At 35.9% G+C, this 26,161-nt stretch overlaps 1 protein-coding gene across 4 annotated transcripts in view; it reads left to right on the top strand.

The window, feature by feature from the left end:
• DOCK4 (dedicator of cytokinesis 4) overlaps positions 1-26,161 on the top strand; it is a 246,548-nt gene that overhangs the window by 196,623 nt on the left and 23,764 nt on the right. For 2 of the 4 annotated variants that reach the window (XM_085043039.1, XM_085043060.1), the window contains exons 28-41: positions 1,914-1,989; positions 3,517-3,617; positions 4,240-4,298; positions 6,277-6,425; positions 7,957-8,042; positions 13,261-13,287; positions 13,454-13,549; positions 14,732-14,792; positions 16,496-16,589; positions 19,651-19,799; positions 20,821-20,907; positions 22,577-22,681; positions 24,529-24,670; positions 25,281-25,447. In XM_085043039.1, coding sequence (XP_084899165.1) covers positions 1,914-1,989; positions 3,517-3,617; positions 4,240-4,298; positions 6,277-6,425; positions 7,957-8,042; positions 13,261-13,287; positions 13,454-13,549; positions 14,732-14,792; positions 16,496-16,589; positions 19,651-19,799; positions 20,821-20,907; positions 22,577-22,681; positions 24,529-24,670; positions 25,281-25,447 — 1,399 coding nt within the window. The remainder of the gene's footprint in view (positions 1-1,913; positions 1,990-3,516; positions 3,618-4,239; positions 4,299-6,276; positions 6,426-7,956; positions 8,043-13,260; positions 13,288-13,453; positions 13,550-14,731; positions 14,793-16,495; positions 16,590-19,650; positions 19,800-20,820; positions 20,908-22,576; positions 22,682-24,528; positions 24,671-25,280; positions 25,448-26,161) is intronic. The other 2 variants (XM_085043049.1, XM_085043068.1) reach the window with 1 other exon arrangement.

Genomic DNA, 26,161 nt, shown 5'->3' on the forward strand with positions numbered 1-26,161 from the left:
TGTCTCAGACATAAATAGAACTATGTAATGTAAACTTGGTAGTATGGTAGTATGGCTACAGATCTGGTGGAATTTTCTCCTGAGTATAATTTTTCAGGGATTTATTATTTTGGATTTAGGTGGAAATCTTACATAGCAATAATTCTAGTGAACTATCAGAATGTCTTCCTGAAATATACAAACTATTTCCATGTTGTGAAGCATGTGGACTGTAAATTAAATCACACACAACAAAAAGAACAACAGGGCTCTGTTCTTATCCATGCCTTGATTATTAACTTTGCTTATACTGCATTTTGCTAATGTTTCACTTTGTGTCCGTGCTGCAACAGCGAGTGCTGTACACAGGCTGCAAATCCCTGTTGATGAAAAAGTGAAGTTAACTTACAGATGAGTGCTAAGCGTGGAACACTACTTGGATAGAAAAGTTACAGAGCAATTGTTGAGATACTAATTTGTATGAAAATTATACTTGAGCAATGGAAAACAAATAAATGAAAGGTGAAACTCAAGCACTGTTCCAAAAACAGTCTCAGAATTGGCTGTTACAGATGTTCAGGCACATCAAACAAGAAGGTAAAGTTTAGCAGGGACAGTAATTTTAAAAGTAGAAGGATGGAAGCAAACATTTGAACTACTAATATGTTAAATTAAACATAGCCATTTTTTTATTTATAAATGGGAAAACTGTCAAAAGTGCGAGAAGAAAAATATAATTTATCTCCTAGGTGGGTTGGCTAACATAATTCTCCAGTGTTGGGAAAATGAAAAATATTATGACCTCGAAACACATATAGTGCTGTTATTGTACTTAATTTTTTTTGTCTTGAATGCATTGTGAAAAATAGTAAAAAAACATGAAGTCCAAAGTATTGAAAGGGAAACAAATTTTAGCATTGTAACAGCATGCAGGTCAAGAACTATGTTCAAAGAAGAACGAAATGTATAATAATAGACAGATGGTAATGAAATGTGTAGATATAACCTTTTCCCTCAGAAGATCTTTAAACAGTTGATTGTTGTAAAATACAGAACAGCAAAAAGATCATTCTGCGTTTATCTTTTTTCACTCTGTAATCATTCACTTACTTTCAAAAAGAATTTATTGCTTTATATGGATTTTTAGTTTGACTAAATATGTTGGTAGTCGAGTACTGCAGAGGTTAGTTTAAGGGTTGAATCATTGAAATGAGGTGTATTTAAATAATTTCAAAGGATGTTCTGTTTCTGTAGATTACCAAAGTCAGTTGCTGCAATGAACAAAGCCATCATTGACCTCTGGTGACAACAACTGTGAAAGGATCTTGGTCATATATATTTATTTAAGATGAATTATTATAATTCAGGAAGGTGTAAATGTAGGGTAATGACTGTCTACAACATACAGCATGGAGATCTTTAGAAGCAGATCTTTCTCTCAGAGCTCATGCGCTTTTGCATTTACCTGTTTAAAAAGACTTCTTGTCCGTAGAGGTGTCATTGGCTGAATATTGCTATTTACCAGATATTTTATCTTTATAATCTATATGCACATATTTGCAGTACCAGGAAAACTGAAAACAAATTGTACCATGATATGTATTAATGCTGTTAGGACAAGGTGTGTAATAAATCTGATATCATAATTATTTGCAGAACAGAGTTTATAATCAGTCTTAATCAATTATATTCTTCTATGTAGATTGTCTGTTTTGAGTGCACATTCTTACAGCACACTTTATTATCTTAATGTGTGTGTTTTCTGTCAATATGTGATGTTAGTCAGGTATTTATATGATTTGTTGAAAATGTAGTATTTATACCACCAGGCATGCCATGTCTGTTTCTTCATTGGAAAATTGTCTGGTTTCGAGTATTAAATATGAATTTCCACTTAATGAAAACTGCTGTCTCTTTCATTCTTTTCTTCCCAGTGTGATCATTACTACAGTCTTGTACCTTTCGGATGCCCTTCGTAAAAACTTCTTAAATGAAAACTTTGATTACAAGGTAGAGTAAATGATACATTGAATAGCTGCTACATCATCCTGCGGCTTGGTGGTTATTAAACTTAGCTCCAGCATCTGAATAGCTAGAACATGTACCAAATCAGCAATTTCAAGTGCTCAGAGATGTTTTTTCTTAAATGCAGGACTATCTTAAAAATGAGTGTTGTGAGGTTTTTAAATTTCTCCTTATTTTTCATTTTGTTATTTGAGCCTCTTAGTTAGACTACTTATTTAGGATTTTTGCATAGCAATTTTTTTGATCATAAAAACGAATGAAATTATTAAGCTGTTTTTTTTTAGTTATTACAGAAAGAAAAAATATTTCATTTTTTAATCAATGCAAATTTATATAAAATGCATATGTATAATTTTGTAGTTTCTTTCATGACCAATTAACATACTTCATAATTAAAATTAGAAAATTATGACACTTCATGGTGAATGTAAAGATGTTAGTGCCTCATATAGTGAGATATTGCATTTATGATAAACTGTGAATTACAGATTATGCTTTTAGGATTCAGATGAGAAGATCTAGGAATGTGTCTGAAAAGACACATTTCCATGGAAACAAACCTGAATGAATATTCTGCCCAGCCAAGAGATGTTAGTCCAGCTGCTACATCATGAAAAGTGCAGAATTTCCTTCCTAGAGGACAGTGAGCTCCTGTTGACTTCCAGCAGGGTTGTGGATGCTTCTCTGAAAATCCAGACTCCTCTTAGACAGATTTGCAGGAATGTAGATTTTTCTACTTAACTGAGCATGAGGAAGTGTATTCTTTATGAATTTTCATAAATTCAGAGGCTATAACTGATAAAAGAATTGCCTGTAGACAAGGCCTCTATGTTCCTTAAACTTGATTAGCAATGTTATTGCTGTCCTACTGAACTGCAGGGTCTGGAATAGGGCTCCCTCTACACTTCTTGTCATGGAGCATCCATAACTGGGTCATAATTAGTAGTATTTCGCTTTAATTTTATCTTTAAGTCTTCTAAGCAGAATTCAATTCATAAGCACAAGCACAAAACATCTGTGTATTTGCAGTATGTGAACAAAACCTGGCTTCAGTTTTCTCCAGTGAAGGCTGCAGCAAGTGAGACTTGCAAATTGTATGATAAAGTGTGATGGACAGAGAATGTCAGTCCTGTTATGTGATAGCATTTGAGGTGTCAGAATTTTTTTTGTTTTGGACTTAAAGGCAGCTTTGTAGTTTCCTATTTAAATATACCCCCAAAAACCATTCCAAAAGTAAGGCTTTCTGATTTGGAGGGCTGAAAAAGCCCAATCTGTCACTTTGAGACTTTTACATTTAGAGGTGTAGGGTATGTAAATAGATGTATTTCTGCTGAACATTTTGGGGCTGGTGAAAAGTACATTTGGAATCAAAGAAATTTAGTCAAAAGCAGTTTGAGTAATTTATTAGCTGAGACTGAAACAAGGGCTGTGATTTGAAATTTTGCATTTTGGGTGGTCATAAAGTGTGGTACTGAGAAAATGAAATAACCAAATGTCATATGCTTATTGTAGATATGGGATTCCTACTTTTTTCTTGCTGTCATTTTTATAAACCAGTTATGTCTGCAACTGGAGATGTTCACACCTTCCAAGAAGAAAAAGGTTTTAGAAAAGTAAGTATTGCTATCAGCTGGTAGAAAACTGTAAAAGATTTAAAATTTCTCAAAATGCAAGACATTGGATGTTGCTAAAGGGCCCACCAAAAAGAAAACATAACTGTTTATGTTCACTGACTAGAACAAGAGTTGGTTCTGGCCCTTTGTACTGATCTTCAGAGCCAACAGCCTTCATATGAGTGCCTACACTAGTTCAGACACTGGGAGCAAAATAGCCACTTACTGACAGTTAATGCATGAGGCCATTCACACATGTTCAGGTGTTTCTGCCAGGCACTGCAATTTTGTCTGTTTGAATTAATCATTTCTGTAAGCTAGAGCAAAACTATTTTTTCTTGGAGAGTGAACTGGAGCATATTACTGCAAAAAACCAGGTTTTGCTTCACAGCTGTGTTACTGATGTGTAGCATTTTGACAATATTCCAAATAAACCTGGGTATCCAGTTTTAGCTGGGTACAATCAAAAGAGCAAAAAATTGGAAGAAATCAGCACTTTCAAAGTTGTTTTTCGTGGACTACAAATGAGACACTTCAATTAATAATGTCAGAGAATGTCGTATGAACTTGATTTTCTTAAATTATCTTTCACTTTTTTGCTTTATTTTTTAATACACTGCAGATATGGTGACATGCGGGTAACAATGGGATGTGAAATTTTCAGTATGTGGCAAAATTTAGGTAAGTGATTAAACACATCATCAGTAACTCATAAAATAAAAGCAAAGTATTAGTTCTTTGCCTATTATATATGTGTATATATAAATATATATATGTATGTATGTATATAGTACTATTCTTTTTGGACGGAATTATTATGCCTTGAAATATACTTATGCTCTTAATTTTAGTCCTGTTGTCAAACAGTTTAACGACAAGACATATCTTAATTCTGAAGCTCTCCTGAGATGCTGGATTTACATAAATTCTTCTCTGAAATCTTAGGTGCACTGAAATATAAAGGCATGAACAAGTCAGTGACTAATGTATAAACAACACATTGGACAACACGGAAAAAATACATGATTAAATATAAACTCAGAAACACGTTTACATTTTTAAGCAATAACTGTGCAAACTGTTTGAAAGTATGAGTGTCAGAGAAATGCAGTTGAATGTTGTCTGGGAACAAATAAAGAGTACAAGATTTGGACACTATGTCATCCTTATATTTCAGTTATTTAATATTCACTTTATGCGACAGCTCATCAAAGATATGGCAACCATTACTGGTGATTTCTGAGATACTGCCATCTCAGTTCTTATCTCAGTTCTTTCAATCTTTTCCCCAGCAAGATATGTAGTTGCAAAAAACTGGTCTTTCAGATCAGCCTGTACTAGGGAGAGACATGTCGAAAATAAGAAATATTTTTTTTATTAGTATTTTGTTAACATGTGATAAGTAGCATATTTTACTTATTTACAATATTTAGTATTGCTTACTCACTAAGACATTTCTAAATTACGTGGATACATTAGGGATGTTTCAAAACTGGTATAACAAGGATCCACTCCCAGGTCCCATCTCCTTCCTGCAGGCACACCGTTGTGTGCATCACCTCCCTGCTCACATTGTTTTCTGCTGAATGGAAACTTGGGATGTAGGCAAATGATGCCTGAGGGGCAAGTTTTGTGGGGCACAATATGGAGCTCATCTGGTAATGTGTCCAATTAAATACTATATAACCTATAGTCAGGATATTTATTTTAATTGGTGTTATGCTAGTCAGCATTTTACAATTCTTGTAGCAGTAAGAGTCATTGCAAGCCTTGATCCTTGTACAGTCACCTTGCTTTCATATGGATAAGCCTTCTAGGATGTTTCCAGAAAAGGGAGTTCTTGTTTTCCTTTGCACAAACTCAGACCCTGAACAGAGCAGCAAGCAGGGGTGAATGCCCACTGGAATATCCAGAGGTAGACTGGATGTAAGTTAATTCCCATCTTGGAAAATCAATGAATCCTGATTCATAATTCCTCAGTTTTGAGGATATCAGAAGTTTTACTTGTGGAAAACTGAAACGGAATGGTCAGGGTTTTCTTTATGCCAGTTCTAGCTTTTCTGACAAGAACTCAATTTTCTGTTAAGTGGAATGTGGTAAGATAATAGAAGATGTTTTAGCACTGATTTTAAAACAAGTTGTTTTGAGAACAGCTGAGTCATATCTTCCTTTTCCTGCAACTGAAACACAAATTTCCATTTCTATATTTGCAAAACTAAAGATAGGTAAAAATCAAAGTACTTACCTCTTTTTGATGAGCACAGAATATCATTTAACCAGTTTGTAGACACAAGGATGTAGAGTTTAGAAACCAAATTATTCCTGTGAAATATAAATTAAATGCTTGGAGAGTGCTTTTTCTGTCTTTGTTCTCCTTCTGGAGGGTTAACTTTGGATACAGCTAACCCACTGTCACTTCTGAGCTCAGTATTGTATAATAAAATCTGTTAAATTATGTTGGCCTTATATTCTTGTATTGTTTATAGCTTTCACTTTTTGGGCTTAAGAAAACGCCCATGCTGTGATGGATATGTGATTTTTTTAAAAATCTATAGGCATTTAGAGTGCTATTTTTTTGTTCTTCAGATAGCATTTGGATTGCTTGATAGCTCACAGGACACACAATTCACATTCAAGTTCATGTTCATTTTCATTTTAGGGGAACACAAGCTTCACTTTATTCCAGCATTGATTGGCCCCTTCCTGGAAGTGACCTTGATCCCTCAGCCAGACCTGAGAAATGTAATGATTCCTATTTTCCATGACATGATGGATTGGGAGCAAAGGCGAAGTGGCAACTTTAAACAGGTACTTAGTGTGAAGCTGTTTATAAACAGGACTGAGTATCAAGCACTTTTTAGAGTCCTCGTGAGCTTAAGCCTGGAGTTCCATTGGTGGTTCAGGGTGGAGAAGGTATCCACAACTCTACCTGTTGGAGAGGATTTTACTCTTTGCAGGGCTAGTGAGATTCTCCAGTTAATACTATCATGTTGGTTATGTAAGATGAGGGATAAAATCCGTGGCCTGCTGAAGAACAAAACACGAGCTGTTTTCAGCAACGTTGTTGTGGTGGATTTTCACCTCTGCTTTACAGTAGTACAGACTGCTGGTTAGATAGGATTCAACCAGCTTCCCTTCTGGTTACTATGGAGAAAGATCAGATGTTCTTCAGTAAAGATCCAAGTATTCTTGTTGCTCAAACACTTTCTTAATGGGCTAGGAAGGAACGACCAAGAGTGCCATCTGCTCCCACAGCTCCCACTCAGTTCTTTTCAGACTGCCTCAAACCATTCTCAGTGCCCTCCTTCCTGCTGCTTCAAAATGAAGGAGAATAGAAGTATTTTAATTACTCCCAGGCAATCATAATGCTTAGGCTGGGAACTGCATCCGAAACACAAAACAAACTGTTAAGAACTGAGGAGTGCATGTGATGTAAGTAGGAAGCTTTTCACTATCAATATATAGGCTTATTAAAATTAAAAATTACCACAGAAATGTTAACAAGGGGTGAGAAGGAAAAGAATCCACTTGTTCTGCTTCTCTGTCTTTTCAGCTTGGATTTAAGTGTAAATTGTAATAGATTTATTCTGTAATGAAATTATGACAACAGCTTTGTTTCTCCCCTAGATTTGTGATGGTTAATGTATTACTAATAAAAAGGAGGTTTGCATTATAAATACACAGTGTAGCATCAGCTTGATTTTTTTTTTATTATCAGTACGCTTAAAAACATGCACTGGAAGAGTCATTAACCATCAGATATTTACTGTGTCTTTGGTAGCTAATATGTAAGTCCTGCAAATTTGATTTCTAACAAGATACACTGGCAGGTAAGGGGACTGGGAGAGTCTGGGCTCCCATGTATTCTGAACAGTGGAGACATTTATGAATATTAAATTATAAAGAGTGGGGTGCAGGTCGGAAAAGATGGTATTTTTACTGAAGTCTAAGAAAATAGATTGTGCTTACAGCCTTGCAGTGAGAATTCAGGCAATTTATTTGGGCTGTGTGCTTTTCCTCTGACTCCATAAATAGATAGCTGCCTTAGCAGCAGCAAATGCTACTCAGCCTGTAGTTTTAAAGTCACGTTGCTCAATTTAAATTAGCTCCCTCCCTCAAAAAAAAAAAAGAAAAAAAAAGCCACCAAAAAAAAAAAGCCCCACAAACCTCGGGAATGATAACAGCTTCGAAGAGATGAAGTGACTTATCACATGACTGACCAATAATTCTAAAATATGCATTTAGCAAAGTCCCTTACATAAAACCAGATCTTCCTTCCATTTTCTCTAATCTCATTAAAGGAAAAAGAAGCTGTTTACACCACAGTTATATGTTGCAGGTGGAAGCAAAGCTGATTGACAAATTGGACAGCCTAATGTCAGAAGGTAAAGGTGATGAAACATACCGAGAACTCTTCAACAGTATGTGAGTAATATGTTTATCTTATAATTCCTTGAGTTCGGTTGGTGGTATCAGATGCTAATGTCATTGCAGAGAAGTAATGCTTAAACCAGTTGTGATGCTCATTTTTTCTTTACTTTTTTCGTTTCCTTAAAATCTGAAGAATAAAACATTTCATGGTGTTGTATAGCATCTGTAAAGTCTGGCAATTCTTCTTGCATACAGCTATAATTGGGAAGGGCTAAATCTGTTATATCACAGAACATTCTCTTTCTCTACCTACTAATTTTAAAATCAGAAAAACAAGAAATGCTTCATAATTGCATAGGGTGCAGGTAGAGCTCAGATCAAGCACTTTGAAAACAAGGCATGACAATTCAACAAAAAGCTTTTAATAAATAATTTTCTATTGCTAGAAACTTGTACTCCTATGAGTAATGTCACTTGTTGATTTCTTGTTTCATGTAAGCAATTGTGTCTATTCTGATAAGATTTTTTTTTTTAATTTTCTTTTATAAATTAGTGGCTAAGCTTTTAGTGTTCTTTAATAAATGACATGTCACTTCAATCTAATAGGAAAAGCTAATGATAATACTGAAGTCCCTAAAGTTGGCTATAAGTTATTCCACTAACTGAAATAAATGGTTGTCACAGAGTACAGGTACAAAATAACTAATTGGACTCCGTCTGTTGTTCCTCAGAGCTCAATTCCACCAAAGTGAAAGATTTCACTTATTTGTGATGTGTTTATTTTAGTAGGAGATGTATTGTTCCTCTTCAGGATTCCAAGATGCTGTGTTTTCTTCAGTACTACTAAATATATTATTTTTTTTTCCTACTTATATGGCTTCTTAATCATTCCTTCTTCTTTAAGTATTATTTTGAGCTTTTTTGTCTTTGGTTAGAGAACAAGATTCAGGTCTTGGTGTCTGAGGATGGCAAACATGTAATAATCTGTAATTGTACCGAGTTGAAAAAATAGAGTTCCTGAATATTTATCATGTATAGAGGCAAAAGTGGGTAGAGAGATTAGGCAGAATAGCATGGAATTGAATTAATAATAGCAAACAGCAGTATGGTATGCTGGAGCAGAACTTTCTTGTAATTATTCATGACATTTTCATAATCTGATTAATGATAATAAAAGGTAAGGTGTATTCAATATTTTAGTAATATAGTATTCTAACTGTAATATAAAGTCATTAAAGGAAAAGCTCTAATTATAAAATGAAGTCTGTGAAAAATACATCAATGTGTCTATCAGTGAAATAATTTAAAATTCTGTAAGAAAGTATATTGGTATCAAATACAGTTCCTAATTATTTTATGGTTTTGAGTTAGATTTAAATTGGGGAATGTTAAGCATGATAGAGTTAAAAATGTAGAGAGCCTTTTATAAATCTAAATGCTGAAGACATAGTCATGGTAATTTAAATTGCAAAATGTCTCACAGCATCAGTATACTTGTGGTTTCTGTCATGATATAACAGAAGTTAAAACCAAACTCATTGGGAAATTTCGGAGTAACTGCTCGAGTTCACTCCCAGCTTATGAAAAAGGTAGTATTTATGATTGGTTTTTTTACTAAGTTTGATTTGACTATATACATTACCTCCTCTCAAGGGGAGAGCCTGTAGAAGATACTAATCTAAAATGGAGGATGACATAATTATTCTAGGGTATGGGAAGGAAAATTATGAAAATCATATGGACAGTTTAGAGAGCTGACTGCAAGAGGCAGGGTCAGTTAGCCTGAGATTTTGGGGTTTTTTTATTTCTTCCATGGGTAATTTAAACTAAGCACTATTAGAGTGTCTTTACACAGTGTAAGAAAGCAGACTTGTTTAGGCTGAAGTGGCAGAGATGTAGCTGGTACCAAGGACTGTGAAATAGTAACACAGTTTTGCAGAAGCAGTGGTTTTTTAGTTTTTAATGAAAGCAAGTGCTGTGATACTACCTGATCTTTCTGAAGATTAGGCGTGGTTACATTCGAGAGGTATCACTGGGAGCCAAGGGGATGCACACACCTACTTTGAACACAGCCTGGGAACTGCAGCGGGTGTGACACTTTCAGGTTTTGTCATGCTTTCTGTTTATTTTGTCTGAATTGGAAAAGGGATTTAAATCTCTTAACTCCCACGTTAACTGCTTTTTTTCCCAGAGACAATCACTGCCTGTTTCTTTCATACATCTATTTTCAAGGATAAATTATAAGCATCTCTGGAGATATCTAAAATATTATGTGCTTTGAATTTACTGCACAATGGAATTATACAAATACAATGGAATTATCTAAATCAAATAAGAGGACAGAGAAAGTAGGGGGAAGGTGACTGCTGTTTGTTTTGAATCACTGTCTTTCTAGGGACTTGAATGTGACTATTCACTGATTAGCTTCTGATGTCATTTGAAGGAGCTGCAAAGCATGAAATAGTGAACATTTTGTTATCATGAGAAACTAGATGTTGCAATTGCTATCCATTGTAATTATGGTATGAAAGCTGTTCTGATCTACATTTACACTGTAATACTGCAATTGAATTCCCAAGTAAATTAGCACAGGGAAAAGAATGATTTTACTTTATTAAACAGTTGATGGTTAAAACAAAATCCTCAGAAGCCAAGGTATATACTCAAGTAGCTCTCTCTTCTGAATCCAATGGATGCTGCCAGTTTATTACTTCTGTAGCTGTATTTCAGTTTGGGCTAAGACAAGCCATTTCAGATTTGGAAGTCAGGTGGCCACATAACTGAAGGACAAAACCCGGACTAATGAGTTTTGCTGGGGGTCTGGCAATGAGGCTTCTCTTTGAAGATATTGTAGCTGACATTGAGCTGAGCAGGCATTTACTGCTGAGTTCTGCCAGTTTCTGGGTGATTTCTCTAGCCATGAAGCTATTATGTAAAAAGTGATGACTGCTACCTCTCCTGTGCTGTCTTTGGTCATGTTAATTTCTTCCCCGAATGCATGACTGAATTCAGCACTGTGCCCAGTCCATTAGATTCTGTCTGGAGTGAGTCTTTTGAGAGCCCTTAACCTCTGGCTATAGTGAGGGCTTTGTACTCCAAAACAGGCATCCAGATGTTTTAAGGCGCATCTAGGATTAGGTGCCTGTGAGCTAAAAGTCTGCATAACTCTGTGGTTTAGGCATACAAAATCCATTTACTACATGATTGAGTTAGCCTGAACATTGTTCTAAGCCTGGTGTTCATCCCTGGAGAACCCTGGTCCTCTGGGTCACCACTCTCTTACTCTTGGGGTACCCAAGATTAAAAACAATTAATACCACCACCAAACAAAACAAAGCAAACCATAATTGTTCCGATGAGCCCAGGTGTTAAGCTATAGTAGCATGGATAGACAGAAACATTTTTTTTGTTTCTCTATGTTGTTTATCACCCTTAGTTCTTTGTAGAAGATAGCATCTTGGCAATGCTTTGGGATCTGTAAGAACAGGGATTCAATTCTACCTAGATATAGCCAGGATATATTTGAGTAACATTTTCATTCTGGGTGTTTGTTCTGTGCATTGTGCTGGAAATGTGTGGGGGAGAGAGGGAGGCATGCATCAGAAGGAAAGTCATAAATTTTTTCAACCAACGACAATGGTGTCAGTTTGAATAAGTATTTTGAATGTGTCTACTCAACCCATTATTAGAAATTGTATGTTTGTAATGAACATGCCAATGCAATTTGAAAGAAAATGCATGACTCAAAGGCAGGTAAGAACAGTCTGTTTTGAAAGAAAAGTCAGACTTCTATTGTTTTTCCCAAGGACCTATAGGTAATTATTTTGTTGAATCTAGGTTCAAATATTCCTTTTTAACATAGGGTTAAAAGGAAGCAGAAGGGGAAAATCACTGCAGTAATCAAGGTGCAGTAATGTGACAGACTTTACTCTTATTTCTTGTTACACACAAAAGCTTGTATTGGGTAGAATGTAAGAGGTTCAAAAATAAATTAAGGTAGCCTGTGTATTGTGTATGGAAAACAGAGATGCCAGCTTAGTGCTTCAGCCTTTTCTGGTTAAGGATGGCCTTGTCATCTGCCTGCTAGCAATGACAGATAGCCAGTCTCTGATTGTGAGGGAAAGACATCTGATTGTCTCCTAAAGAGAAGAAGTGAGTTTAAGATCCATGTAAGAGTGCAGGATGAAGATCAGTATTTCCTCCTCACTTCCAGCAGAGCACAGCTTCATTTAGGTCAAATTCATTTGGAGAATTGCATCTGTGACATCCCCAAGCATGTAAGGAGTGGAGCAGAGCTGGAGTGTATAGCTAGTGCAGTTGGCATGTAGGAGTTCCTGAGCGCTGTTACATGTTTGGTGAAATTTGGATGTAGGAGTTTTCAGGGACTGAGCATGCTCAGGGTAGATGAAGGTCAGTGGAGCTGACAGCTTGCCCACTGCAGACAGGAGGTTCAGAGATGCTATTAACAACTTAAAAGCTCTAAGTATATGGATGTGGCAATTTTCAGAAGCTTCTAAATAAACCATAACTGAGTGCATTTTTAGGGACACTGCTGAAATATCTCCATGGACGTGTCATCCACCTAAGCTTCTGCACCAAAACATGAAAGTAACACAGCTCTGTAGATAAATATTTCCTTGTTCATTCTTAGAGAGAAAATGTGGGAAATTCATGCCTAAATGATTAGTATTTGATAAACTTAAGCAGTGAAAATCAGAGGCCTGTAGCAGAATTATATTAAGAATAATTATTAAAAAATTATATTCAGTATAGTTTTACTGACAGCTCTGCTTACATTACCATTTTGAAATCTTTCCACTTCAGTGTGAAATCTGCATTTACACTGGTGTAAGAACTCAGCATAACAGTTTTTAATAAAAGAATCCTATGACACTTTAAGCTAATTGAATAGTACATGTGCATTATAGTATGTTCTCAGAAAGAAATATTAGGTGAAGAGGGGGAATCATCTTATTAAAATCCCTCCCCTACTCTTAAATTTCATGCTTACTGAAATATTAGAGAAGAGAGGAGAAAAGGAAAAATATGTTAAAAAAGTTGGGAGGGTGTATTGAGCTGACGAATATTCTTTTCTAGGAACACCTTTAAATTCTGCATTTTCTGAAGTATGATGTGAATATGTAAATTTTATGGAAGAGTTGTGTTAAGTCTTTGAGGTATTAATATATTCTGAAAATTAGGTATTTGATATATTTTAACCTGATGCAGCTAATATAAAAATCGTTTGTTTTGTCAATGCTTCCTGGACTAGAATTCCACTTTTTGGTCCTTATCCTAGGTAAGACATTGTTTGCAAATTGTGCTTCCTGGGAGGGTGTTTGTAAAAGAAAATCTAACTATCAAAGATGTTGCTAAGGTACTAAGGTACTGGTAAAAGCAGAGAGGTTGTCATAGTAACAGTTAAAAATAAACAGTGAAATTTTTCTGGCTTCTTTTTTTTCCAGTCTGCTGAAGAAAATTGAGCGGGAAACATGGAGGGAAAGTGGCGTTTCGCTAATTGCCACTGTGACTCGCCTCATGGAGAGGCTCCTGGACTACAGGTGAGTGATTATCACAGTTTAGAAGTAGGGTTGTCATCTTTGAAATATTAGGAAACAAATACAGTTATCTTGCTCAAACAGTGACTGCACGTGGTTACATGGATACATGAGCTATAAGTGCTCAGGATGTCTGACAGCAGCTGCTTAGTCAACAGGAAAATGCAATTGGCAGGATGAAAACAACCAAGTAGTCTCCCCATAGTGTAAAAATCCAGTGGCGTGTGTGTTTCCTCTCACAGTAGGTTAGTGACTCAAGTCTGTCTGAAAACACAGAGCTCAGTACTAATCACCTGACAGTTGTTTAACACAATATGTAAAATTCTTATCACTATGTCAATCATGCTTAGTTGTATTGTCAGCTGGCACAGTAAGTATGTATACAAAGATGTGATCTCTGAGTGAACACCTCGCATCTGACTGTGCCACATGATCCAAGGAGAGAGAAATGAAAGGCATGTACTCTCTTTCAGGAGTGTGAGACTAAAACTGATTTTTCCCAGTCAGTTGTGAGCCTGTGTAGAGGCTTTGGATTTCAGCTTAGTCCTCCTAATCGCCAACAACTGTAGAAGTTTCTAGAGCTTAAGTGTAAGGTTTTCTCCCTGATTCCATAGGGACACATGGTAAGATCCAGTACTCGATGTGCTATCATCACTGTAGTTTGAAAGGAAAGCTATTTCATCAACAAAGAGACTGAACTTTGAATTTCTAGAAGCCTGGCACTGCCATTTCTCTTCAGGGATCAGTTGGATTACAACCTCTAGGACTTCCAATCTTACAAAACAATGGTGTGCTGTTAGTTATGAGAGTATTTGGGACAATTTTTTAGCTCATGTATACAAGAATATTTTAAAGCTATATTCAACTTTTTTTAGTGACTCGATGGTGATGTCTTCCTATTCTTTTATTTCAGCATGGTTTTAGTGGCTATTTTTCCCTGTGTGATAAAAAAGGTCACATAGCAATAACTGAGCCAGAAAGAAAACATCAACTTTCTTGACAATTGAGGTATTCAGTGTACTACAAAAGGAGGCATGAAATCCCTTAGCCACTTGGGTCAGCTGTTCACCCAAATATCATCATTTCAGTCAGCTTGCCAAGTAAAATATGTCTGTTTTCTAAGGTGTGTTTTACTGTAAGAAGATAAACATAATTCCTTTTGTCTTTCATTACTTTCTGCTTTAGGGACTGCATGAAAATGGGAGAAGTGGATGGCAAAAAGATTGGCTGCACTGTTAGCCTTTTGGTTTGTATAATACTATTTCTTTCCCTTTTCGATTTCCATTGTGCATTTTCTACTAAATGGTACACATTTGAATAGGAGATACTTTGCTTCTTGTTGCAATTTGAGTGGAATTTGACAGAATAATACTACACTTAGGATCACTTTTTTTTCAGGCTGAGGTCTATACAGTTAGTCTTCCTTGGCATTTCATATCTGGGTTCTGAGAGGTCTCCAATATTGCTTTATTCAGTTTTAAGTCACTTCCTTCCGGATAAACTTCCCCAAAGTACTTTCCAAGTTTTGTTAATAAGTCTCTGAGTTCATAGAAACAAACATGCCTTTCCTCCTCTCCCAAACCCGGCAAAACTTACATGATTTCTCTTATTTCTTTTCTTCCCCAAAAACTGATTCAAGTTGGTTCTTACAGCATACAATATGGGATATCTTGTGAATACTGCTGGCTGACAATTCTCTCCCCAGCAGAAGAGACAGAAATGCTGCTCAAGACCTCCTGTTGTCATGCTATCATCAGTACAATAAACCAACAGTGCTAAACCATAGTATGAAAAAAGATGTCATTTTTGTTTACAAGATACGTTTTGTTTCTAGGCCAGTTTCCACTGACAAGTTTGTTGACTTCTGTTAACCTTGGAAAGTTTCCATTTTCATGGTGAATCTTTTGAAATGCTGTATTTTTAGCCAGCCAAATAAGCTGACTTGTAATTCTGCATTTTTGACGTCAGTGAAACAATTTGGTATCACTTCTAAGTAGCAGTTATACATAAGAGAACAAAGGATTTCTTCAGTATGAAAATAGTGCTCTAAATAGGGATGGTATTTACTATGAAGCCACAAAGCAGCTGGCTTGCTGTCAAAATATCTGGCATGATCTGAATTCTGTAAAGCACCTGGATTGTTTTCATCCCTAAGGAGTTTTTAATCTATTATTAGCAAATCATCCAAGATTTGTACAAAAAGAAAATAAAAATATTTTAAAATCCCAAAACACTGTATTACTTTTTAATGGGATTTTCAGTTACTCATATGGGCTAAGATGGATTTCATATCTTAATAATTTTCAAAGAAATTTTTAATATTCTTGCACAACAGAGACTCAACAAATGCTAATTTTCTCAAATCAGTTTAAAAAAAAATTTCTCTGTAAAGTTTTTATTTTTGTTTTTATAGTGTTCCTCCAACCTTTTTCCTTGATAATAACTCAATTTAGGAAACAGTGGCACAGAATAGGAATACAGTACGTTAGGAGAAAAACTTCTTTTAGTTCAGAAGAGTGATTTAAATAATAGAACAGAAATTGCTAATTGCCAGAGAGACCGGAGCTTAGACTCTTCTATCCTATACATTTTTCTTAACCAAAGCAGATTATCCTGAACACAGAATATGTCTATCAGGAGGACTTCAGCTGCATGTCCATTGTGAATATGGGAGCACTTGTGAACAGTGCTATAGGGTTGTGCTCCTCTCCCTGTAATTTTTTCATACTTTGCTTTAGGGCTTGTAAATGGGTAATTAATGTTTCGAACTAAAAATTATGACATTGCAGTCCATATTTTATCCCTATAACAACAAATAGCAGTTACATGTTCAGAAATTAAATCTATGCATGTATTTCTAGAGCATTATGTTTGAAGTCTTTTATTTGTAGCCATTATCATAAATTTATTAGCCACTACATTTTATTACAAAATTCAATTTTATTTCAGAATTTTTACAAGACTGAACTGAACAAGGAAGAGATGTATATTCGCTATATTCATAAGCTCTATGACCTACATCTGAAAGCACAAAACTTCACAGGTAACTGAATACAAAGTGCAAAAAGATATTTAGGGCTGATCTGTGGTTTGCAGTCTTTTGCAAACCTGTAGGCTGTATCCTCTGTGCAGAACATATCAACCCAGCAATAGCTGAGTTTCCTTGCCTAATTGATGTCTCTTAAAATACTGCTTTTCTCAGCCCCACAACTCTGCTATTTGCTGAGCCACATTGAATGTAAATTCTTCTGTTGATACATGTGTGATACAGTCATTTTTCACCCAGAAAGAGTAAATTTTAGAGGAAGTTTTTATGAGCTCATTAAGTGGTATCTGAGCCTATACACTTTTTTGTAATGCTCCTGGCTATATGTTTGGTGAAGTGTTTCTACACAGCTGTGTTTCAGAACCTCATTTTTAGGTTAAAAAAATAAAAGAAAGGAAGATCCATATCACTTACTTACAATGAGGTAGAGACCCTAAAACCCGTGACAAGTATTGCAATTCCATGATGTCTTTCTAAATATGCACAAACCACATTTGCATTGCTATTGTCCAGGATTTCTCACTACTAATTTTGTGCCCAGGCTGGCTGTTATCTTTTAAATGAAGAAACGAGAAGATGTTGTGCATGGCTGTTGTTTATACAGCTTAAAATGCACTTCATTTGTGTAACTACATGCAATCAATAATTGCTAGAGAAGATAAAATCAGTGTCCTTTTAAATCACACAATCTTTGTTTGCCAGAGTATTTTACTGACCTTGTAATAACTCCGTCTTTTCCCCAGTGCCTGCAATTTCAATCACATATATTCAGAATTTCTAGATTTTTTTCTTCTTAAAAGCAGATTAGTTGGCTGGGGGTCACTAATAAACAGGTTACAGGTGCCTAGTGTCACAGCAAATTTTCTTACCCTTTCCTGGTCTCCATAAGAAGAATTTGGAATTTCCACAGTCCCTTTGGAGTTCATGGACTTACATGGATAGCAGGATATGTTGAGAGATTTTAATTTCCTCATGTGACCTGGCAACAGTGAGTCACAAGAGAGTTTTGATTAGCAAGAAGTCTCTTTGCCACAGCTGCCTTTTGTGCCAAACTTTTCAATTACATAATAGATTAGTAACTCTTTGAGCAATGTGGAGTTCCCTTTATGCATTGGGTACTGGAAAATGGACACTGTTAGGTGTCCAGTTTACCTCCAACCACGATAGGAAGCTGATTTTTTAAATTGTTTTGCTATCCATTCTGATTTTAAACAGTGTTTTACTGTGCAGCTTGAGCCAGTCTCCCTCACACGGATATATCACAGCACAGCATCAGTTTGCACCACACTTAGCATTTTACAACACTGAGATTCAAAGCACTCTCTCCCACAAATATCTGCTGCAGTGATATTTCTCTATCCACAGGTTCTTAGTTGGATGTGGAGAGGAACACTACTGCTAGAAAAAAATACTGTAGAGTTCGGCTTAAGTCACCTGTCTTATGGGAACTCAGATGGCACAGTCAGCAGCAGGATATGGTTGTCTGGGGCCAACTTAGCTTAGCACAAAAAGTACTTCAGTACTTTATAGTTATTGTTGTATCGCGGTCCGGGAGGGTGGCACAGGCCGGCTCCCCCCCGGACCGGGTCTCTGGTTCTTGTAAATCCCACCGGATCCGGGGCGAGCGGCCCCCGAGGTTCTGCGGCATGGCGGCAGTCTTCTAACCGCGTCAATTCAACCAGGAATATAGGAGACTAGGAAAGAACTGGACTCCATCTCTGTTCTACTAGGGATGTTTATTTGGGGTAACGGGAAAAGGGGTGCAGGGAAGGAGAAGGGGGAAGGGACACAAGGCAGGGAGGGGATGCTAGCAGCCCAGAGATGGAAAGACGTCGAGCTGGTCCAGGCTCTGCCTTTTAAGGGGAAGGAGAGGGGGCAGGGGCTGGCTCTCTCTGAGCCAGTCCCAGGAGGACAAAGGGAAGATTGGCAGGAGGGTACACACCAATAGGTTTTGAGGTACAGCACAGCGTATTTCAAAATGAACCAATGGTATACAAAGCAGAGGAACAAAAGAGCACATGGAATCCTGAAACTCCACGTTGCTGCAAGTTATTTTTTGCCTGATGTACAACCTATAAAACCTGCAACAAAATAAGTCCGGTAGGGAACTTCTTTCTGCAATGCACATCTCTAGAACATGGCCCATCTTTGTACTGACTCACTCATGCAAAGTGGTCCTTTGAGTGGAAACATAAACTGTGAATACTAACTTGGAAATCAATAATACATATGCTCAGCCAAATTGAATTGTCATAGCCAGTAGTAATTCTGGTGTTTTGTAATTTGCCAAAGTCTAACTTTCCAATAAAAAGACTCCTTTAATATTATTTTAGTGTACTGTTTCTGAGGAATTCCTGAAATCAAAGTAAAAATAATAGTAATAATTTTTGTATTCCAGCCATGATGTAAAGATTACTACACAGCTCTTTGACTAGAGAGCAACAACAGATTTGATTCTTGCCAAACCCAAAAACTAAATAAAATTTTAAAAATTGAAAAGAAGAAAAGTATTGTACTTCTAAATTGCTTGTTATGGCCAACTGGTAAGGCTCAGCTATCAGGGATTTATTTCTCTATGGAAAGACTGCATTCTGTTAAGCACACATCTTCCTCCCTGTTCTCCTCCCTGCCCTGATGTCTTTTGGACTGTGTCCACAGTCTTGTCTTCTTTCCTCTTTCACTACTGGTGTTCCTCAATCTCCAGTCCTTGTTCCTTTGTTCAGACAGCAGGGTCATTGAGAGTTTCTCCTTAGCAGTAAGGAAGACTGGGGCTAAGCAGGAAATGGTTTCCTAATTTCTCTGCCTCCTTTGTATTGTCAGACTCCAAGAAAACTGTCTCAGTGACTCCACCTTAAATAGTATGTGAAAATCTTAAGATTAATTTACTGTAGCTGTAGATAGCAACTCTGTCCAAAACCAGTGCTACCATCTGCTTAATACCCAAAATAAATCAGTTACCCATTAAAAAGGTGCATCTCAAGAAAAGCATCCCCATCTCTTGTTTGTCTGTGCTGTTTGTTTGGTGTTGGTGAGTGCCATGCTGTGATTTGTCTTGCAGAGGCTGCCTACACACTGCTGCTGTACGACGAGCTGTTGGAGTGGTCTGATCGGCCGCTGAGGGAATTTCTCAACTACCCCATGCAGTCAGAGTGGCAGCGTAAGGAGTGCCTCCATCTGACCATCATTCAAAACTTTGACAGGGGAAAGGTAAAGTAGTCCTATTTTACTGAGTGCGTCTGGGAAGGGTAATTTATTCATTTTAGGATATTAGAGCCAGGATTGCAGTTTTTTCTTATATTGAGAAGTGTTTGACCTTGCCTGATTAAGCAGTTACTTAGTGATGCAGTAGGTTTTCTCTTATGCTGTGTTTGTATCCGAGAAATCCCCCACTTATAGATGAGAATAATTTCCACTTGTGTAGCGGTTGGCTTTGTAACTCTCAAAGCATTTTATAAAACATGGCATAATTTCTTCCCATTTAAAAGGTGGCAAAAATGAGCCTTATTAAGCTAATGAAGTTCACTTAGTAACCAAGCAAGGATTATGGAGAGTATGTTTACACCTTACAATATCATGTTGTATCTTTTAGAAACTAAAAATAAATTTGTTTGGGGGATCACAGTTTATTGTCATCACTGCAAATCCTTATTCTGAATTAAGCAAGTGTAATTATCTTGTAGTCTAAAATTTTATATACATTTAGTGCTCTGATTTGTCTTGCTGACAAACAAGACAATGCATTACAATTTTGTGTAGCTACTGTAAAATCCATGTAAGCCTAATAAATGTAATTGAACGGATGTTGATTAACATGTTTTTCAAACAATTGTGTAATTACAGAGTTTAACTTACACAGCGCAATGAACTATTTTCCAGGCTACGAAAATTAACAAAGATGTGTTAAGAATACAGTTTTAAAATGTAAAAATCATACTGTGTTGAATCCATTTCATGTAGTATCAAAAGAGTTTTCCCTCCCTCTTGTAACGAGTTACATTTTGTGCATAGTTCAAAAAAAATTTATTAAATAAGTCTCTAAATGTGTTTTTAATTATTCAAAGAATTTATTGGTATTACTCAGAAGCTATCAGTATGTTTAGTGGACAGTTTGTTCAAATATTTTCAGTTACAAGAAGCATGACTTAGTATAGATAGAACAGACCACTAATAAATCACAAATTATCAAACAGTTGCTTTGAATTACTGAATATCTTTTACTTGCTTGCAGTGTTGGGAAAATGGCATTATCTTGTGCAGGAAAATTGCAGAACAGTATGAGAGCTACTATGACTACAGAAACCTCAGCAAGATGAGGGTAATGTATTTGAATACTTTTCATCAATCAGGAATCCAAAAGCTTTTTAGTTCAGGTTATAAAACATTACTTAAAATTAAATTTACCACAGAGTGGTCCTTAGGTTTGGTTTGCAAATCTTATTTTTTACTCTGAGGAGATTTTTTCTACAATAAGAATTATAGAAAAAGGGTATGAGCTTTTTGAAGAAAAATGAGAAAATTGTATCTTCACAGAATGATTTGGGTTGGAAGGGGCCTTAAAGATCATCTGGTTCCAGCCGCCCTGCTAGACACTTTCCACTGACCAGGCTGCTTGATTTTATTATAAAATTAATGTTCTTCCAATGTTTGCACCTGTACAGCATCCTTTTTGTATGCATGCTTATGCAGGAAAATCCAGGGAATGTGCTCTATGCAGTCCTTCACTAGGAGCAGCAGCTTATTTTGCAGTTGTAATTGCTAGCAAAGAGCTTGCCACAAACAATGTACACCTTTACATTTTTTTAATTTACTGTTTAAAAATATTGTCTGTTAAATATTGTATAGTAAAAATGAATCTTTCTTGGTACAGTCTTCCTGTTGTCTCTTTCATTTTGGAACTCAAAGCATTGTTTCTCATTCTTTCAGATAGTGTATTTTAAAGATTTTTCAGTCTTCCCTTTTCTTATCTGCTTCTGATGGATTCAGTTGTGTATTACAGCTTCCCTTTTAAATTTCCTGTACATGTAGGATGCTTGCTGTGAGGACTGAGTGAAGTCCCTTTAATCCAGAGCTGCTTAACAACATTATGCAAAATTCTCAACACAGAGCTATGTGGCAGGACTCCCTGTTATCTGCTTATTCCATATATATTTAGCTATGTCAATGGCAGAATCCTATAAGCAAAAGCAAACTGACTATCATCGTGTGAATAAAATGATTAGTTTATGCATGTTTAATTAATTGTGCTGAATGTGTTTTGTGTTTGAAACATCCTTTTACTATATCTGTGCCACCTATGTTAATCCAAAAGCGGAGGTGTGGGATTTCTCATAGCAGTATAATTAGGCAGCTATTGATATCATATGCATATTAAATAACTGTCTGCATTACCTAAAATAGGCCTGAGACCGTGTTTGGGTTTTTTTCCACAGTATTAAAAACTTTGGTGAAAATATCATCAGAAAAAGGGGACTTTGGCATTGAGATCCCTCTGTGTCAGTCTTTTGAGTGAAATAAAACCCAGATGTATAGATCAAAAATTATGCTAATTGCTATTGTGAGATATGGAAGGAGCTCATATTTGATGCTTAAATCATTGGAATCTGGTATGATTAGGACACAACTGTCTTGAATATGGAAATTGAACTTTGCTGATTTAACTGACCACATTACTGCCATGTGTTTGGATGATTAGCAGATTACTGGGTCATATGTTTCAAACTGTCTTTCTATTTTACCTCTCTAATATAGGTACTTAATATTTTAAAGGATTTTTTTTGATTCTTGGAAACTTTCAGATCCCTAAGAAGTATAATTACTTAATCTGAAACTTTACTTAATCCAGAAACTTCTGGATGTCCTAATTGTTGCCCAGAGATACATTGCAATTCTGGTACCCCAGAGCAGAAAGACCCTCTCTTTTGTGATAGCTTATGGTAAAAATACACTTTTAAAAAAAACTAACTGCATTTCTTAATCTCATACAGATGATGGAAGCATCTTTATATGATAAAATTATGGATCAACAGCGTTTGGAGCCAGAATTTTTCAGAGTTGGCTTCTATGGGAAGAAGTTCCCATTCTTCCTGAGGGTAAGTGAAATGAAAATAACCGGAACAGAGTAATACTGTAATTCATAATCACTTCCACTGTGTTAAATTTTGTTTATACCACATACAAGTTCTTATCCTGTGAGAAATTCTTTACCCTCATATTTCATGGTTAAGAAAAGGTCCTGACTAACGTGAAGGCAAATGCTAGGCTTCTAGAGTCTCACATAAACATACTATTCATATTTATGTTGGAAACCATGCACCTATACTGTTCCAGAGACCAATGTTTCATGGTAGTTTGTTCCCTTTATCTGTTCTGTTTCTGCTAGTGGGTGCTCAGAGAAAGACTGTCAGAAGTAGTATCCATTGGTGGTGGGATAATCAGCAACTTAGCATTTAAGTAATTAAATTCCAAAGATCCTTTTTTTTTAATGACTTAGAATTTCTACATGCTGAATTTAATTGATAATTAATGTACTAAAACAGACAAATAATAAAGTTAATTCTCTTGATCATTAATCTGGAATTCTGATGTTACTGAAGTGCCCTTGAAAATGTTAGTGGTGTTTACACTGTTCCCCTCTTCCACAGTCTGCAGTGGTTCAGCTGCATTGACTGTCACCTTGGGAAGAGGACAGAATCTCTCTTATTCATGGAGCAGCTGCAATCATAATCCAAGTTCCTCTTCCTGTGGTAATTGAAATAAGTGATGAAGGAACCTCCTCTATGTAGAGGAGGCCTAAAAAGCCCAATTTGTCTTTGCCTTAGTGGTGGGGAAAATGACAATTTCTAAATGGTAAATATAGCATGAAACTCTCCCCTTTAAAAGCAATGCGCACAAAGAGTCTGATGGGAAGGTAGTTCTTGATTCAGATGACCTAATAGTCATCTGAATATAACTTCTGTATAAACCAATTTGAAAATGTTAATCAGAAACAATTTAGCATTTAGATTGCTAAACTGACGAGTAAAGAAAGCAACTGATAGAGTAAAAGTAGTGGAAGAAGTTGGACAACAGTGCATTACTTTCAAACCTTAGATCTTTCATTGCTTATGCATCTTTTTATGCATTTCTCAAGTAAAACCTGCACAGCACAGATTTATGCTTGCAACAGCAACAAGGACAAATTTAATACATTTGATTTAATTTTTTTATGGCAAAGTGGTTTGTAAATTATGCTGTGTTTGCTCTAGAAGGAATAAAGACTAAACTTCATAATAAAGCTTTCACATTTTAGGTTGTAGTTGAACAATAATACTGTTACAGTTGTTTTGGTTTTTTGTAGCAATTCCCATGAAATTCCCAACTCTCAGAATTCAATGCCAGGAGCATTCTTTTACTTTGTGTTGTAAAAACTGGATCATTTTAATTTTCCAGACAATTGATAAACATTTAGAGGATAAGGCAAATTGAATGCCTTCTACAATTTTCTTATGCAGTGTTTTTCTTCAGAATTATATAACATCAGAGCAAAGTTTCTTAGATCCTCATGGAATCAACTTCCAACCCATTTCATTGTCTTAACTGTTTGTTCGGTTACATTCCTGTTACATGTTTTATACAGTCTGATATATCATGTTAATTACATACTTTAGTCCAGTAAGAACAATTTGTCCCCTCATATTTTTATTAGGCTTCAAAGTGTAATCATTCCACTTTTCCAGACTTTTGAATAAAACAAAACTTATATGATAAAATTTCCTTCTTCTAAAGTAATCTGTTCTTTCTATAGTCCTAATTTTTATTTTTGCCTTTTGTTTCTTATTTTTTCCTTCTTAAAATTACGCAAACATTGCCTGGAAAGTCTATATTTAAAAGCATGTGTTTGAAACCAAATTATTTTCATGTAACTTGCTCTTGCTTTTTCTTTTCTTATTCTGCTCAGAATAAGGAGTTTGTTTGCCGAGGACATGACTATGAAAGGCTGGAGGCCTTCCAGCAGCGAATGTTGAATGAGTTCCCACATGCCATTGCTATGCAACATGCTAATCAGCCAGATGAGACCATCTTTCAGGCAGAAGCACAGTGTATCCACATAATCACAAAGCCACACTCTGCACTTACATCTTCTATGCTTTTGAAAAATGTAGGTACACCTATAGACATTTTCAATCATGTGGTGCCTCCACTGAAATAAATGGTAGGTGAGAATTCCCTGCATTTTCTCCCAGTTCACTCTATTATGTTTGGAAGTTCTTTGTGTAATTTTGGTTCTATTTAAAAATTCCTTTACATGTTATTGACATTATTTCTTTAGCTACAAATGCCTTTAGAACTATTGCCACTGTGATAATGGTGTAGCAGTTCAAGTTACAGTAATTTAACTTATTACAATACAACATTATATTAGCATGGCATGACATATTGTGTGTAAGAATATAGTTAATTAAATCCCTTTATGTACTGTTCCATGTAAGTGGCTCTATTTTAAAAATAAAGATGAAATTTTCAACAAAACAGTACAAAGAAACCTCAAACGATCAAAAAATCTCCCTGGTTCCTTTCCCAAACCATTAATAGTATAGAAGCATTTCATGATACAAACTTTTTAAAGAATTTTTCTTCTGTAATGCTTCAGGAGTCAATATGCTTTGCTAATTTGAATAAAGTGGGATAGCCTTAACTCTTAACATACAGATTTGCAGATTTATGCAGTGACACCAATTCCAGAAAACCAGGAAGTCTTGCAGAGAGATGGCATTCCTGATAATATCAAGAGCTTTTACAAAGTAAATCACATCTGGCGGTTCCGATATGACAGGCCATTTCACAAAGGGACCAAGGACAAGGAAAATGAATTCAAGGTAAAGTGTCATGCCCTTTCCTGATCTACTGGACATATGGATTTATTTGTAACATCAACAACAGCTGCCTAATTGAAACATCATCTGTATTTGCATTATTCAACCGAGTGTGGTATAACCAATTCTCTAGACGAGACAATATCTCAGGTTTGACTATTTCACTTATTTTTAATAAAATGATATCAAAAATACATGGGAGAGGCAAAGGTCTTGCTGTATATGTGAATAGGAGTGAAGAAATTCCTTTGGTTTTTTGCATCTGTGATATATAGAAGGCAGAACTGGAGTGAGCAGAGTAGTCTTGGAAAAGTTTCTTAGGCAGATGGGAAAACATTGTTAAGAAGGTAATCTGGAGTGTGAATAGGATTGCCTAAGGTTATCTCTCTCTAGAGCCAGGGAGGGACAGTTTGGACTAAACTGCAGTAAAATGACCTGTTCCTGTGATATCAAGACTAAAGACTATCCCTGAACTTCGAGATTGTCTCAGGGAAAAGCAATAGTTCCTAATATGTAAATCCCTTCTGTTCCTCCTAATAAAAATATCACAGTAAAAATTCATCTGCTGCTGTAATTTTAATTCTGACCCACTAGAAACATGTACTGATGTAGAATATATTCTGATAGACAGACAAAAAGAGTTATCCCATAATAACTTCATAATAAATTTAGAAGAAAGAACTGTAAGGGTAATAAATCAGCTAAATTGAGTCACTT

This window comes from Lichenostomus cassidix, chromosome 1Aa (genome assembly GCF_008360975.1).
Source record: "Lichenostomus cassidix isolate B80296 chromosome 1Aa, HeHo_3.0, whole genome shotgun sequence".
Taxonomy (NCBI): Eukaryota; Metazoa; Chordata; class Aves; order Passeriformes; family Meliphagidae; genus Lichenostomus; species Lichenostomus cassidix.